Source organism: Diadema antillarum, unplaced genomic scaffold (assembly GCF_040938485.1).
Source record: "Diadema antillarum isolate AM-2024a unplaced genomic scaffold, OU_Dant_1.0 scf00000157, whole genome shotgun sequence".
NCBI lineage: Eukaryota > Metazoa > Echinodermata > Echinoidea > Diadematoida > Diadematidae > Diadema > Diadema antillarum.
In genome coordinates, this window is record NW_027271046.1 from 392,586 (window position 1) to 409,062 (window position 16,477).

General features: G+C 39.8%; 1 protein-coding gene across 1 annotated transcript in view; it reads right to left on the minus strand.

The window, feature by feature from the left end:
* LOC139722091 (ATP-binding cassette sub-family C member 12-like) overlaps window positions 1-16,477 on the minus strand; it is a 92,111-nt gene that overhangs the window by 9,380 nt on the left and 66,254 nt on the right. The window contains exons 13-19 of the mRNA XM_071633412.1: window positions 12,064-12,367; window positions 10,913-11,106; window positions 9,756-9,938; window positions 8,699-8,828; window positions 7,489-7,771; window positions 6,292-6,478; window positions 4,905-4,997 (exon numbers count right to left, since the gene is read on the minus strand). Of these exons, the coding sequence (XP_071489513.1) occupies window positions 4,905-4,997; window positions 6,292-6,478; window positions 7,489-7,771; window positions 8,699-8,828; window positions 9,756-9,938; window positions 10,913-11,106; window positions 12,064-12,367 (1,374 nt within the window). The remainder of the gene's footprint in view (window positions 1-4,904; window positions 4,998-6,291; window positions 6,479-7,488; window positions 7,772-8,698; window positions 8,829-9,755; window positions 9,939-10,912; window positions 11,107-12,063; window positions 12,368-16,477) is intronic.

Below are 16,477 nucleotides of genomic sequence, written 5' to 3' on the forward strand. Positions count from 1 at the left end.
ATACGAGATTGGGCCCAGAGCAAATAAAGAAAGCAATCATGATTGGTTGAATGTGAGAAGTGTAGATAATGGGATAAGTTATGCCAGATCTAGTCACAATTTGGATGAGTCACAAAGTGAACTGACTATTGCAGTACCAGTTGGGATATGTCTGTTGGACGTGTTGTACGTGTAGCTCTACCCATTGGTTGCACAGGATCTAGATCTGTTGCAGACTGTGATCATGATCATACCGCTGTTCCCCCTTATGGTCTAGGCCAACATGGCACGTACACTGACAAGAGGTTGGTAGTAGATAAAGTCGAGCTCCCTGATGACATTCCCAATATTCCTGGTGATCATAAGCATGTGGAGAGTGTGTCAGTGTTAGATGAGGGTATTCTCGGATATTCTCATGGTCTTGAACTCGCTCTTGGATACGACTGCCCTTGTCACATGTTGGCACATTTTGGTTTGTCAGAAATCAGTAATGTTGAGTTTACTGCCAATGTTGACAACTGTTTTTGTTGTGTTGGGCCAGTAGAGAAGGGTGAAACTGTCAAAGAAGCGGAGTTTTGTGGTAGCGTCCCTGTATTGCAGGCTCAGTTCTCTTCTTCTTGTGTCAATGAGTCCCAGTGTTCTGTAATGCTGCACTCTAGGCGTACACACACTCGGCATTCACACTCACGCAACATGCACGCTGTATTTGGTAGCGAACATCACGATTTCGCCATCACGCAGAACACCGGTCCAGCCAATGCCTTGAGCACACATCATCCAGATCTGTACGTGGACCAGCCATTTCCACGTCAGCCATCACCGCTCGATAGTCCACCCCCCACACTGGGTGCTACTCACAAGCACGTTACGGCAGACGGCCAGCTCTATCCGTGTGTTGATGCTCCCCAGCCCCACACAGACCAGGTCCAGCTCATTGCAGTTCCTGATCATCCTTGTCTCTGGGATACACGTCCACAACATCTCTGGCGCAAAGCAGCGCAGTCGTTCCTTGATGACGCGCACATCTTCATGTACCAGCCAACCAGTCCCGTCCACCCCACCCCCATTATGGTCGATGTCGAGGGAACTCAACTTCAGCTTGATATGAATCAGGCTCCTCCAGGCCGCCCTCCTGACACCCCCGCTGATGGGACCCACCTTCAGCTCGATGTGAATCGGGCCCCTACAAACTGTCCTGATTACCCTGCTGATGGGACCCACCTTCGGCTCGATGTGAATCGGTCTCCTCTAGGCCGCCCTCCTGACACCCCAGCTGATGGGACCCACCTTCAACTCGATGTGAATCGGGCTCCTACAAACCCTCCTCCTGATACCCCTGCTGATGGGACCCACCTTCAGCTTGATGTGAATCGGGCTCCTTCAGACCGCCCTCCTGATATTCCTGCTGATGGGACCCTCCGTCAGCTCGATGTGAATCGGGCTCCTACAAACCCTCCTCCTGATACCCCTGCTGATGGGACCCACCTTCAGCTCGATGTGAATCGGGCTCCTTCAGGCTGCCCTCCTGATACCCCTGCTGATGGGACCCACCTTCAGCTTGATGTGAATCGGGCTCCTACAGGCCGCCCTCCCGATACCCCCGGCTGCCAGCAGACAAGCGGTTCTTACTCCACCCCTCCTGTTCCTGACACCATTGCGACCCTTTCTCCAGGCCGCCCCCCTGATGTCCTTGACTATCACCCTGCCTGTGGTGCTACCTTTGTTGCTGTCAAGGGTAGCTGTTGTGGAACCTACCTCATGTGTGACAACATGTCATCTCCTCCAGGTCGTCCTCCGGACATTCTGCAAAATGACATCACCACCACTGCAGCACTAGGGTTGCTGTTACTGTATCTTTGCATACCAATGAAGATGCCTGAGATCATCTGCACTATCTTGCCACAATATCTCGTAAGTGTCTCGGTGCTAACTCAATCCATGTTTGCTGCCTTGCACTGATCATTGTACAGCATGTTTCTGGCACTGGACTGTTAAAACATGTTTTAGTTGCAGGCTTTGCCTTTTTGCTTTGAAATGTTAACGCATTTATCAGAAACGATGATGTATTTTTGCATATTTTTGATAGTTATGGTAGCCTGCCGGCTGTTTTGTATGTTGATTCATTTCTTCATACCACTTTTGACTGAGCAGACAGTTTTGTTGAAATCCTTCTTGCTTGTTTAATACACATGCATATGGTGCTCGGATTTATATATTATGTGTATGTAGGTTCTACATATTTACCAATCATTTCCTGTTTGTACTGAGTGTTGGTAAAGTATGACTTTATCATTTGTGCAGGTTGTCGGAATTTTTGTGTGTACTTTGTTTTATTGTCTCTTACGCTCATACTCGTACACTTGAAAAGAACTTTCTGTGAATTTGTTGATGGTTTGTTTAGAATATTACAGCACTACTGTAATGTTGTTAATGGGATTTTTTTTCTCCATTGGGAGGTATTTTATTGACCACTGTATTTTTGAAGGCTTTAGTGATATAAGTATTTTGGTGTACTCTTATCGTTTATGTACATGTCGTATGCTGTGATGATACAGTTTTGATTAGTTTTATGTCTGTGGTTATTTTTTCTAATTCACATTCCTGAATAGTTCAGGGGAAGGGATATGGAACGTGGTAAAAGAAGGGAAGAGCGTATAGCTAACAATGCACTTATAGACGAAATACAGTGTACTTGTTTTATGGGGGCAAATATGTATAGAAGTTCGGGTAGTGAAAGAACAGATGAGATAAGGGAAGTAGTGTGTGTGGATAGGACCAATGAAGATATTATGACAGAAGAATAAAGAGAAGTTATGATGTGTATACAGAAGCCACAGTGTTTTGATAGGACAGAAGATTATAGAGAAGTTATGTTGTATTGATAGGATAAAATGATTAAGTTATATGTTATTAGAGGGAAAGAATGATGTTATGATTTAATGGATAGTATACAGTAATTGACTACTGTCATAGGACAAAAGAATGTCAGATGTGGTGAGGTACAATGTAATGACAGGACAGAGTAATGTACAGAAATTTTAGTGTAATGAAAGAAAATGCTGAAAGTTGTATGGATGAGAAGAAGGGAGATAATTTTATGAGTTATTCACAGTTTTTTGATGCATTCTGAATATGTTAAAGTGTAGTATACAGCACTTACAATACATAAGTGTATGTTGTATTATATTTTGGAGATATACAATGGTTCGGTGAATGTAGGGTTTTTTATTTAGGGGTTCCAGTTTGGGCTTACTGGATTGATAAAAACAGTTCGCATACTATCCCCTCTCCTTTTATGGAATACGGTGTTAGATGTTGTGTGATGGTACATGTGTATTGTGATGTTAGCGCTACACTCGTACTACGGTCAATCCTTGTTTTTTTGGTTTGATTGGCTAATTATATAAATTGTCAGAAGATAGTAGATATTGGATGCATACAAGTACTGCTTGAGTTATTTTTGAACGTGTCTGTATAGTATGTATGGCAGTACACCTGTAGTTCAGAATATAGTACCTCACAAGTTTTTTAGTATTTTTATAGTTTATACAATAGGCCTGTATATAGGTGAAAGGTAAAAGATGACATATTAAAGAAAGTTTGGTGAAGTAAAAGGTTGCTTTGATGCCAACATCATACACGTGTGATTTTACACGTCTTATGTGAGGTTGTGGAACACGTGACATTATATTTATTGTTAGTTATTTCTAATAGAAAGTTCTGTCTCAAAAGCAAAACATGTTTGCACTACGTACAGTACATATTGCTTTTAGTTTGTTGGAGTACAAAGTGTTCCCATATGTATTCATTATTCATGGTATGCACATGTTTGCACCATTCCCAAGAGAGGAAGGAAAAACAGAAAGAAAGAAAGTAGTCACGCCAGTATATATTGTGTGTTGTTTAGACGCCCTCTAGAGGCGACTGTATTGTAACCATGTTACAGCCTGGATCTCCAATAAAGTGGAGTGTTCTTTTCGCATCCTAAATCCGATGTGTTATGTTTGTCTGTTTTACGGTAATGGCGGAGAATCTCTATTGGGTTATACATGCATACACCAAGTGTAAAAAAATAATAATCCTGCTGGCATTGCATAAATATGAGGGAAATAGTAAAATTTTGAAGTGTTGCCCCTGACCTTTGACCCTTGACCTTTGACCCCATGAACCCTAAATTCTCTAGATAATCACTGCCAGTCAGTACATGTATATATACTATGATCCATGAAGATACCTTGAACAATTTCCAAGGTACAGAGAAAAAAGTGAAATTTTAATATTTCTACTTGACCTTTTGACCTTTAAACTTTGACCTCATGACCCCAAACTTTCACCAGAGAATCTTAATTGGGTAATACATGTATACACTAAGTTTCAAGAAAATATCTTCAGGCAATGCATAGATATGGAGGAAATAGTGAAATTTTACGTATTTGACCTTGACCTTTTGACCTTTGACCTTGAGCATGTGCATCCAAAAGTTGATAGGCACAACTTCACCCCCTAATACACATACATGCCAAGTTTCATTAGGATACCTCAAAAGGTTTTGGTAGTTACCCTGTCCACAAAATTCATTACGGACGGACGGAAGGACGGACGGACGGACGGACGGACGGACGGACGGACAACCCGAAAACATAATGCCTCCGGCACCACTTCGTGGCGGAGGCATAAATATATGGGTGTGACAGGGCTCCACACTAACTTTTATTTTTGGTGGCCCAAAGGCAAACATCCGACCTTTTTTGGTGGCCCGGCCACCAAATTCTTCATTTCTGAAATTTTGGTGGCCCGACGTGCATTTTTGGTGGCCCTGGGCCACTGGGCCACCGTTAGTGTCGAGCCCTGGGTATGAATAGATATGTCCCTTTTCCTACTAAAATCTGAAGTGTGCGATGTATGCAACCGTTAGCGATGTTTACCGTGATGTAGTTCAGCATTCTCTCCACCGCAATGAAGGCACTTTCTGTCTCGGTTGATGCGATGAACATGGTCTGAATCATACCAATGCATAGCTGTGGCAAGAGAAAATAGCACACAAACTGGTAAAATTTTGAGTCATACATGTAGGGTCAAACGTATACATTTCTGTCATTTTTTTTTTTTTTTTTTTTTGCTGTCAGCTTGGTTCTTTACTGCTATGAAAGAAGTCATTTGAACTTCAAGTGCAGACCTTTCAGTCTGGACAGAGTCTATCATTGTCGTCAACCTAAGGATTTCAGTTTGATGTGTTTGTTTTGATGCACAATCAATCACTAAACAATCTTCCTTAATTTCCTCAAAACCAAGATGAGCAGAACCCACCCCCCCATCATCTGAGATAGTGACTATACATAGACTGAGTCATTCAACCAACTCTAAAAATTAGATGAAAAGAGGAGTTATTGACAGAGACTTGAAAAAAAAAATGCACTGCAAGTTTCTGAGTTGAGACAAAAAGTGAATCATCAAGATTTCAGGCTGAGGTTGAAGAGAAACTCTAACACTTGAGATGACAAAGAAGATGTGAGAAAATTCCATTGGCGACTCGTTGGGAGAGAGTAATACTTGCTGTGAGATGGAAGAGAGAAAGAATCATATTTGATATGAAAAAAAAAAGAAGAAGAATAGTCATAGGTTTTGCTTTGTTTTTTGTTGATGTTGTAGAGAAAAGGAGTCTGTGTGAGTGGAGATGTGACAGAAACTGAGTCATACTGGGGGATGGCATATAAACTTTGACATGATCTAGTGGAAATGACCTAATCACTTTTAAAAAGAGGCAGAGAATGAGCCAAAACTTTAACCCTTTCTGTGCCACAGACTTTGGACAGTGTGTACAATGCTATGGGGTTTTCTGTGCCTCAAAACACATCAAGGGTTAAGACAAAGGGTGCATCTTTTATTTTGCACTCAAAAGTGAATGAAAGTGAACCGTACTGAGTGCCAAATATAGAGCATTTGAGGGCTCTGTGGAGAAAGCGTACCTCAGGAGTTATTTAGAGGAGGTCACACATTTTGTAGCAAAAGGGTCAATCATCTGGCGTGCTTTAACAAGCTAATCACAGATGTCCCGAACAAAGAGAATGAACTCTTTGCATTTTGACGTATGTGCACGTACGCGCATTCTTCACATGCGAACTTTTGGTACACTTTTGGTACGGTTTCGAAGCACATTGAGAGGTGGGCCACATTTAATGGCCTGGTTCGGTTTGGTATGGTACACTTTAGGAGCATTTGAATTCTCCTCTGGCACAAGTATGGTATGTGCCCGTTTGCTTTTGGAGAGCGCTTGAACGCACACCCAAAATGAGGAATGTATTGATCACTCACACTTGAGATGAGGTAGAGAACCAGGGCAATGAGAGAGTTTGACATGTAGTCTCTCCAGAGGACAACGATAACGGCTACAAAGCCAGCATTGATGGCCGCACAGGTGTCCAGTCTGACCGCTGCCCAGCGGATGGCCATTTGGACGGCTTGGACGAGTTGGGTATTACCGTCTAGGAAGGACTCAAACCTATGGCAGATTGACCAAACAACAAATTAAGTGCCAGTCTGTTGCTTTATTGCACACACCCAGGGGCGGATCCAGGAATTCCGTGAAGAGGGGGTGTGTTTACAAAATTAAAGGGGGGCGCATGCACCCCTCCCCCATTTTTTTCTTGTATTTCTTTTGTTTCAACAAAAAATAAAGAGGGGGGGGGGGGCGAGCGCCCAGTGCGGTCCTCCCTGGATCCGCCACTGCACACCAAGTAAATAAGCCATTTATGACTCAAGGCAGACACTAAGGAGGAATATTGTCCAGTCTCAAAACTAATATAGCAGTTACACAGCAACAGCATCATCAATGGCACTGCTCATTCACCATAGCTAATAAATGAATAAGTGGTTGAATAAATGAATGAACAAACAAATGTATGATTTCAATTAAGGAATAAAGAAATCAAAACATGAGTGAGAGATTGATTACAAGATTCCTCTTGTTTGTTTGTTTGTATTAGAGTAAGAATTCAAGCCTAAGTTAAACTGTTTAAGCAAATGGGACTATCCTTTGTGTACTAGTATCCTCAGAGTAATGTGACAGGCTTGATGATTTCTCCAAATCAAGTTTCTTTCTCTCTTTCTTGTAGTTGGAAAATTTAATGCAAATTCATCTACAAACAACTGGCATCTAGCAAGAAAATGTCAGAGTTCTGTTACAAGCTGCCTCTTTTGTTCAGCAATGAATAGCGATGTTGTAAACAAATGGGAGCTTTTATTTCACAAAATGAAGGAGAATGATTAAACATAAACAGATAAAGCATAGAATACCCTCAAGTAAATACCCACTCAGAATGGCGACAAAACAAAACAAACTAAACAATAAATTCTAGGCACCTACTGAATTACTAGCCATTCCCTAGCTGGCATAGATTCAAATAAAGAAAAAAACAAAACAAAAACAAATATACCAAAACAAAACAAAGTCTTATTATGAAAATCAATGAAGACTATAATCATAGAATAAAAGACTAGCTGCATGCCTACCTTCTAATGAAATATGCAGATTTAGCATAAGCCCTAATGGTGGGGTGTCCCTGCATTGTGGCCGAGACGTGGGAGACCACGCGGGAACGGGTGATGGTGTCCAGTCGCTTGATATCGCAGAAGCCACGGCGGAAGAACGCGAGGATGCCGAGGCAGACGGGAATGAAGATGGCGAATGCAATGATGTTCCAGGGCAGGATGATGCAGACGACCAACTCGGCAATGATGATAAAGGAGAGAAGATAGAGCAGCCGCAGCAAGCAGTTTGGAAGATCAATGTCCACTGTGTATGAGAGGAGATTATGTTCAAATAACTCACTGATGATCACGAATAAATATGATTTTTCTAATTTTTCTATTTCTTCTTTGTTTCTATATCTTCAATCATTGCTATCCCTTTCTTCTTTGTTCTTAGCATCACCTGTGTACATGGCCATTAATGTTTTGTTGTGTGGAACAGTTTGACGTTTACTGTAGTTAAGTAAAGTCGATAGTTTGTCAAAACTGTTTATCTAATAGCTTGGCTGACTGGGAATCCTCCTGTATGGTACTTTGATTTTTTTTTTCCTTTTATCATATCTCTCTTTTATCTCATGAGGATTTCCTTATCTCTCTTGCGCAAAGTTAACCATGATTAATGATGAATCAATGTGCATGTTTTTGGAAATGATTTGCTGATTAATATTACCATGCAGAAACAATAAATGAAATGAAATTAGCCCAGATACCATGACAGATAGGGTATGTGGCCACAGTCTCTTTTTCAGAAATGAAATCATTGGAAATATTGCAAAACACTTTAGAAACTATTTTTTTGAGCTGCATACATAACTAACATTACCCTTTAAGCGAGACAAATAGATATGTTATCAATGTAGTATGTATCTTTGAATATGTCATTCACTCGTTATCATATCTGTTATTTTATTCAATCATCCAACCAACTTTTACTCCATTTATCAATCTATACCCATGCATCCACGTGTCTCTTTAGCAATATGTATCTGTCTCTGTCTGTCTGTCTAGCAACTTATGACCTAGCTACTAGCACTTACCTATCAATGTCTGTATCAATTTTATGCTATCTATCTACTTATCTATCTATCTATCTATCTATCTATCTATCTATCTATCTATCCATCCTCTATGTGTCTATCAGTCTAATTGGAGTTGATCATACAGCTCTATGCACAAATTTTTTCAAGCATACCTTCATCAAGGTCCTTGGAGAACCTATTGAGGATTCTCCCAAGGGGTGTGGTGTCAAAGAAGGACATGGGGCTCTCAATGACCTTCTGGAACATTGCATTGTGGAGGCTGGTAGCTGCCCTCAGAATCACCTGGTAACCACAATTGCAAAGGTCAAAGTTCATTATGGAGATGGACAGAGATTTGGCATCCGTTCAAAGCATGTGCTCAAATCTTCTTTAGTTTGTCAAGAGAGATCAATATATTGCCCTTGAGCATAAGGAAATGCCTTCTAGATAATATGATGGCAATTATCGACTTCAACTGGGTCCTACTCCCTCTTAAGACAAAAACAAAAGCACTAACAATAAACATTCATGTATATTATCTTGAGATAAAGGGTTTCTTTTCTTCTGTTTTGAATCATATGATAAGTATCACCACACATGTGTTTTCATTTTGCTGGAATAAACAATTGAATTGAATAAAGGCAATACAAGACAAGAATTAGAAAATTATGTTTTATTAGCCCATCCAGTCAAAGAAACCACATTTTTGTGGTTTGTTGTTACATTCGTTTATGAGAAGCTTCACAACTCAATGTTAGTTATTCTTAGGGCAGAGTAAAAATCATCAAGCCCTATGTCAAGGTTCGATGCTAACTTTTTTCTCTGGTTGCCCATTTGGGTCACTAAATTGATTAAATGTTAAGTTTTGGTGACCTGAAAAAGGAGATGCGGTGGCCCAGAAATAAAAGGAAACATAACAATCCATTTTTCCAATCTTCAATATGTATAGACAGAACTTCATACAGCAGTTTCCAAGTGCATTGATACAGTACAGAAAGGCTGAATGAAAATACAGAAAATGATACAGAAGATGGTAATTTCTGAGGCAAAATTCCCAAGGTCTTAATGAATTCAGTAGACCTACATTTCACTATACTGTCATCACATGAGATACATTCCCCGAGACATATGAAATATAGAAAGCTGGTATATGACATACAACATAGTTAGAGTTTGATGGCTGTGGGAGCTGTACCAAAGAGGATTGAATGATAAGGAAAACAAACTCACACGAGTGAAAATGTATCCAGTGAGGATGTAGAGCAGCACGTCGATGAAAAAGAGGGCGACATAGACAGAAACGTGGTAATGGACACGCTCCAAACCGCGGGGCTCATACTGGATGTATGAAGCTTCTGTCGTATTGTCCATGCCCAGGTCCGAAGCATTCACACTGACTTGCACAACTCCGTCCTTTGGGAAGTCAAGTAGACAAAATTGGATGGAGGGACAATGAGTTATCACTGAAGATGAAAGGAGTATGAAATAATGCTTGCAACACAGAACTGTGAAGATTTTAGCAACTTGAACACATCTATCTATCAAAGCAGTTGAAAAATAAGTCAGTAATCTGTCGCAGCTAGTGATGGAGCCTTATGAGTGCCTACCCATAGTCGTTTGGGATATATTTGGTTATTTGTATTCATTTGGGTTACGAATGTGCTTTTTTTTTTTTTTTTGGTAGATTGCTTCATATATCAAAAACGCTTTCCATAAAACTTATGTTTTCTAACATTGCCTGATGATATATACTAGGATACACCATGAAAGTGAGTACATTTTAAACACATTTCATTTTCTTTTTTGGTCTTTTTAAACAGCACAAAACAAATCACTAGTGTCATGCAAAGCTACTTGACAACTGCACAAAGAGGACAATAATTGTGAGCATCTATACCTGAGGATGCCATGGCTGATGCTTTACTGGATATGTGCATCTTAATTTCTCCAATCTTGCTTAACTCTGAGCTGATCTATGATTCCTGGAAATGATTTCATGGCCTATACACCTCTTACCAAGAAGAATCTGCAATACAAATGAATTAAGATAACAATGTCCTGCATAACCACAGAGACTCCAACTCTCCCGTTTTCGACGGGAGATCTCCCGCCGAAAGCCCATTTTTGCAAAATCTCCCGTTCTCCCGTTTGAGATTTAATTTCTCCCGCCCTGGCTCTGTGTCTCCCGTTGGAAAGGATTTCTTACTAATTGCTATTGTATGTTGAAAAAAATAAGCCTTAGATAGCACCAGAGAGCATCTACAACCCTAGGAATTTCGCGCTTCGCACATATCAACTTTGAGTCTCCCGTTTGCTAGGGGTTTCAGGCCGGAGAATCTCCAGATCAGAAGGTGCTTTGGGTTGGAGTCTCTGTAACCATATCTTACCGGGCGAGGATAGTCAGACGACCGCAGCCACAGGCCCAGCCAGGCATTTGTAGAAATCACAAAGCACTTGGTGAGAAGGATGAGGAATCCAGTGAAGAGGATGATGGGCCATCCTCCTCCATAGTGGACGTAGGAGCGGTAGGTTGCCATGGAGATAATTCCCGATTCCATTTCCTCATCCTGAATGAGCTTAGCTGTAAACATGGAAGGGAATGAAAATGTGGCTTCCTGTACAACATCACATAGGCCTATGTATATGCGTGTATCTCAGATGGAGGATGGGAGGCCTATGATTGAACAATCCTCCCAATTTGCAACAAATTCCTGTTTCAATGGCTGAAAATGTCATTTTTTCTTCTAGCACTGAATAAAGTGTACATTAAAAGTATTATACAAACAATGCTGTTGAATAAACCTACATGAGATGGCCTTAACCTAAGAGCTTTTCCTTCTTTTTTTTTCTTTTTTAACCGAAAAAGGCCAACAAAATTTTAGCCAGGGGCTCATTTCTGGCTCTTCTACATCCACTTTCTCTATATATGCAACTCTTCTAGTTGTTTCTATAAAAGGGACTTTATATGAGGCAAGGACACAAAACCTCTACCATGAATAAAACATACACATCTATGATGCATGTTGTTAAAGTTACACTGAGTAGTTATGAAGTTTCAAACTTTTGCAGCATACTTGCAAGGGTGATTCTTGAGGGTTATTGATGTGTTATTACTGATGTCAATAACTATGTTTTAGCATGCTACTGCCATCCCGATACTGTAACTTGCTCATTCTATGAAATAATCTTTCTCTGTTGAAAACATAGACCTTTTTCAAATTTGACATGGGGGTATAGATGAAGGCACTGCATTGTCTTGTGAAATAAACACATGAAAATCACATGGATGCCTTTATTATTTTTTTTTTCTGCATGATATGGCATTTGTTATATTCCATGCTATGTTGGAAGTGAGAGAGAGAATACATACATGACTATTAGAAAAAAAAATCAGAATCACTCCCTTAATGGATTGAAATATCTTAAAAGAAAAATTAAATTAAAGAAAATGAAAACAGGTAAACAAAAGAAAAGCAAGCAAAGGCAGAAAGAAAATTGCAGGTATTGTGCTATATAAAGACATTTTCTCTTCATATACCTGGAGTGTTCTTGTTAACATTTTCAGGCGTGGTCGCATCCTCTTGAATCTTCCCCTCACGGTGGGATGAGGGATCACTCTCAGTCCGGTCCCGGTTGTCCGCCTCCTCCTCCTCCTCTCCTTCGGCTTTCTTCTCCTCTTTCTTCTCCTCCTCTGCCCGCTCCTCCTCCTTCTCCTCGGCAGAGTGGTAGGTCAGGATGAGTCTGGCGTATTCCCCCCGATGCTCCATCAGCTCTTCGTGGGTGCCCGTCTCCGCTATCTCACCATCTTTCATGAGGAGGATGTGATCGCAGTCCTTGAGGTACTGCAGGAAGAATCAGATATGAAGACAATGTTGGAGGAGAAATCCTGACAAACTAAACCCAGAGGACCATAGAATGAGGTAAACATAGAATGCATTTAGTTTTAGAGCTTACAATGTGATAATACCCATTCCCCCCCCCCCTAAAAAAAAAGAAAGTTATATGTAGGACTTTCATGCCCCAATAGAATTGGTAGCCCTAGATAGTAAGACTACTGACTGAACAGTATGATTCCTACAGAAAAGAGCTGCGCACAACAAGATGACCTGTGCAGACCATATCATAACAAAGTGACACTACATATCACTGATGAAGAAATAACCATGGATGACTGAATATTGAATTTCATTAAATATTGCCTCATCTCCACAGCACTTCACATACCTACCAATGTCCAAATAAAACTGTATGGAAGTCTAGTATCAGGCTGCAACCTTGAACAGACTAATATTGCAAACACATAGACTTTCACTCTTTACACTTTGGGGCCCACTACTACATTGATTAAAGCTACATTATATGTTCTGGTAAAAACAAACAAGGTAAATTTGGCAGTCTCAATCTTTCATTATACATGCAGTATCTAGTTGGTCTCTACTTTTGCTTAAAATTGTTTTTCGCGTATATACAAGGAAGTACAGGTTGTAATGAGGTAAAATTGAATGTCAAGGTGACTAATTGTCACAACAACATTTCTACCCTGTCAAGCAAGCTAATACTAGTGGTGTAATGGCTTTGGTAAACTAGCATGGGTGTAGAGAGCAACAGGTTATTATCATCACAGTGTATGCATTTGCCTGTTTCTGCTCTTGGGTTTAAACCAAACATTTACATTGTATGTGCAAATATAATGCTGAATATGTTACAGAATCTATTTGCCTTTGCTTTATGGCTGGGATCCATCAACCCCATCAGTGTAGGAAAGATTGAAAGTTGTAATTTCAAATCACTTGCAATTCACTGACACACACACACACACACACACACACACACACCATGTAGCACATGATATGAATATATGCGAATGAACAGTCATATGAATACATTCACATTGTAGTTATGATGCAATTATGCACAACCTTTGCCCCCTCCCCCCCCCAAAAAAAAAAATACAGTGGACTCCTGTTATAAGGAAGTCCTCAGGACCAGTGGTTTTCTTTCGTTATATCGAAATTTCATTTAACCAAACAAATAAATAACATACATCAGGAGGATAATATTGCGTCCTGAATCTCTATTTCTTTGTAACTGGAATTTCGTTATAACTGTGTTCGTTATAATGGGAGTGTACTGTAAAAATAGGAAGTGAAAGCAGCACCCCATACAACAAGGCGTACAATGTATGTCACTAATGTCTTCAAAATGATATGTATGATAAAAATACTTTGACACATAAATGAAAACAAGTAATTAATTTTCTGAATATAAATATGTACTTTAATACATTTTGCTTTCAGTTTCAAATGACATGAATGTCAGCCATAGTTAAACATAATATATATGAGAAAATTCTCCCACTTTCGTGACATACCCGAAAGTACATTGACATTGTACAAATCAAACCTCACAGACTGAATATTCTGCTGTAACAAAGCTCCCCAAAAGTCTTGTCTATGGTCTAAATGTGAACCAGCACAATATTTACAAATGGGTCAAGTCACAAAGAGTTCAATTTTGCATCACTCCACATCTCTGCCAACACAACAGACTCCTTACAAACATGGCTGATGGCATCTCATTATATCATTACAGTACATCCGCTTGTTTAAGGAATGATCAGATGAAATGTCATCTTACACTGAAGACTAAACAGGAACATAACCTTGGAAGTCAGTATTGTTTTAATAAAAGCATTTCATGCTGTGGATATTTCCACACTTGGGCTACATGTACAGTCAGAGTATCAGAAAGCAATGTGGGTACACACGAATTCCAGGAAACACTAGCAATTGTAAACATGACTTCTCTTCACCATCTCACTGTGGCAAAATCTGTTGTTATGGTTCTCACATTTATGGCAAATAGTAAGGATTACGATTACTTAAAAGGAAAACTTTTAAGCACAGATTGCAAACTTTGGGCAGTAACCTTGCTCTTTGCTTCCAACAGAATATTTCATTAAAAATGCCATACTTTCATTTCTTGTGAAATTTATCAGTACATTTGTACCTAGGGAAATTACTGCAGTTAATGGAACTTTATGAGGTAGCATCCACCACACAATCTGTTTGTTGTTGCATACAGGACATTGTGTACTGTATGTGGACAAAGCAAATACCCAGGTTGTATGCTCATTGGGATGGATGCCATTCAAATAATCTGCAGACCCATCCCCGTAAAATATAAACAAACATATACTGTTCATGCTTGTTCAAACTTGTACAAGCAAACAATGTACATACAACTGACTGTACTCTTCAAGGGAAAAAAATATTGCTGAAATGAAGATTTAGATTTTTACTTTAATTTTACAACCATATCTGCTAGCAATCATACAGACAGTATTTTGAATTACAAAAACATAATTTGTGTTAAAATTCAGAACAGACTACCAGGCAGTTTGGCACTAGGTCCACATGTACTGTCAGCCCTTGTGCGAACTACAGATCGGATACAACATTAAAGAAAACTGAGATTTGTGTAAATAATTTTTGTTTTCTATTTCAACTTGTTTACTTGTAAATACTCAAAATAAAAACAACAACATATTGAGCTGACCACAGCTAACAGCCAGAAGTCTCATTGCAGAGATTTCTATGGCAGCTGGGAAATCACACAAATTGAGCTGTTTCAATTTTATCCTTTTACTTCAATGTGGCATCCAACAGAATGAAAAGCTCACCACTGCCCATCACATCAAAGAAATACATCTATAGTCAAGTCAACTGAAATTTGTGTTTAACTGAAGACATACCTCACTAAAACCTTTAATGGTGGAAACAAAACTAACTAAGATATAATGCACTGATATTTTCAAAACTGCTTATTTTTGTTTGTGAAATATAAAGCAATCATAACAGTAAATATCAATTGTTGGCATCATTTCTCAATTAATTGCTTTACATGTAATCCAAGAGACATCAAGCAAGTTACTCCTCAATGTGCAACAGCCAAAATGCAACAAGGTGAAACTCCTGATATCTGTCTTTGCAGCTAGAATGTGACAAAATATTTCCTCTCAAATTGACTGCACTACTGCTTCTAAAATGTTCTACAAGTGTTCAGAGCCTCGAACAGCCCCCAAAGCTTGTAGATGTATGAATTACCAACTGTAAGAGCAGTCCTTTTGCAACTGAATCAGTATGGGCATTCAGAGTCTTTTCAGTGATATTTGTCACTTTCAGATCATTTTTGCTGGTACATTTTATCAATTTTTCATTTCTTAGTATACAGGAAGCAGTTTGTTTTGTCAGAATGGGTCAGACATGGACTTCAATTTACAAACTCAGATACGACATCATCTTGCCGACTTACAGTGTACATTCGTGAGGTTACATGAATGCAACATCATAAATGCACAAAATCTATGTAAGCAAGTAGACTATATTATAAAATGGGTTCAAGAATGTAGCCAATAGGAAGCGCTGAAATGAGTCGATCACGTGTGCTTTGGTTATTCTAGTCCCATCGCACTGCGTGTTAAATCCTATTGCCGATCGTCTGTGCGCGCGGCGGCTCCTTTGAATTGCATGCATACAGTACGCGCTGTCAATCCTGTAAACAACTTCTAGTTCGGACTGCCGGCCGGCCGGCCGGCCTTTCTTCCCTTGTGCATAACATGTGTGGCGTATGTATACTCTTATACGTACACTTTGTACAGTACAGTAGACCAAGCGTTGTGGGACCGGACGCGTACATGGAGTCACTTTGAAGGGCAAATCCAACGATTTAGCAGGTTAATTCTCACGCCGTTTTCAGAGTATGTTGTCTAGTAGGCCTATATGAGGAGTCTATATCAAGTCTTTAAGGTAAAGGGTGCATATTCTATGTAAAATAAGTAAGTTTTCATGCGGGAACTTACTGTAAAACATGATATATATTCGCGGCATGAAATTTTCGCGAATTGGAGCCGACAATCTTTTTCGTGGCATGAAATTTTCGCGAATTGCCAC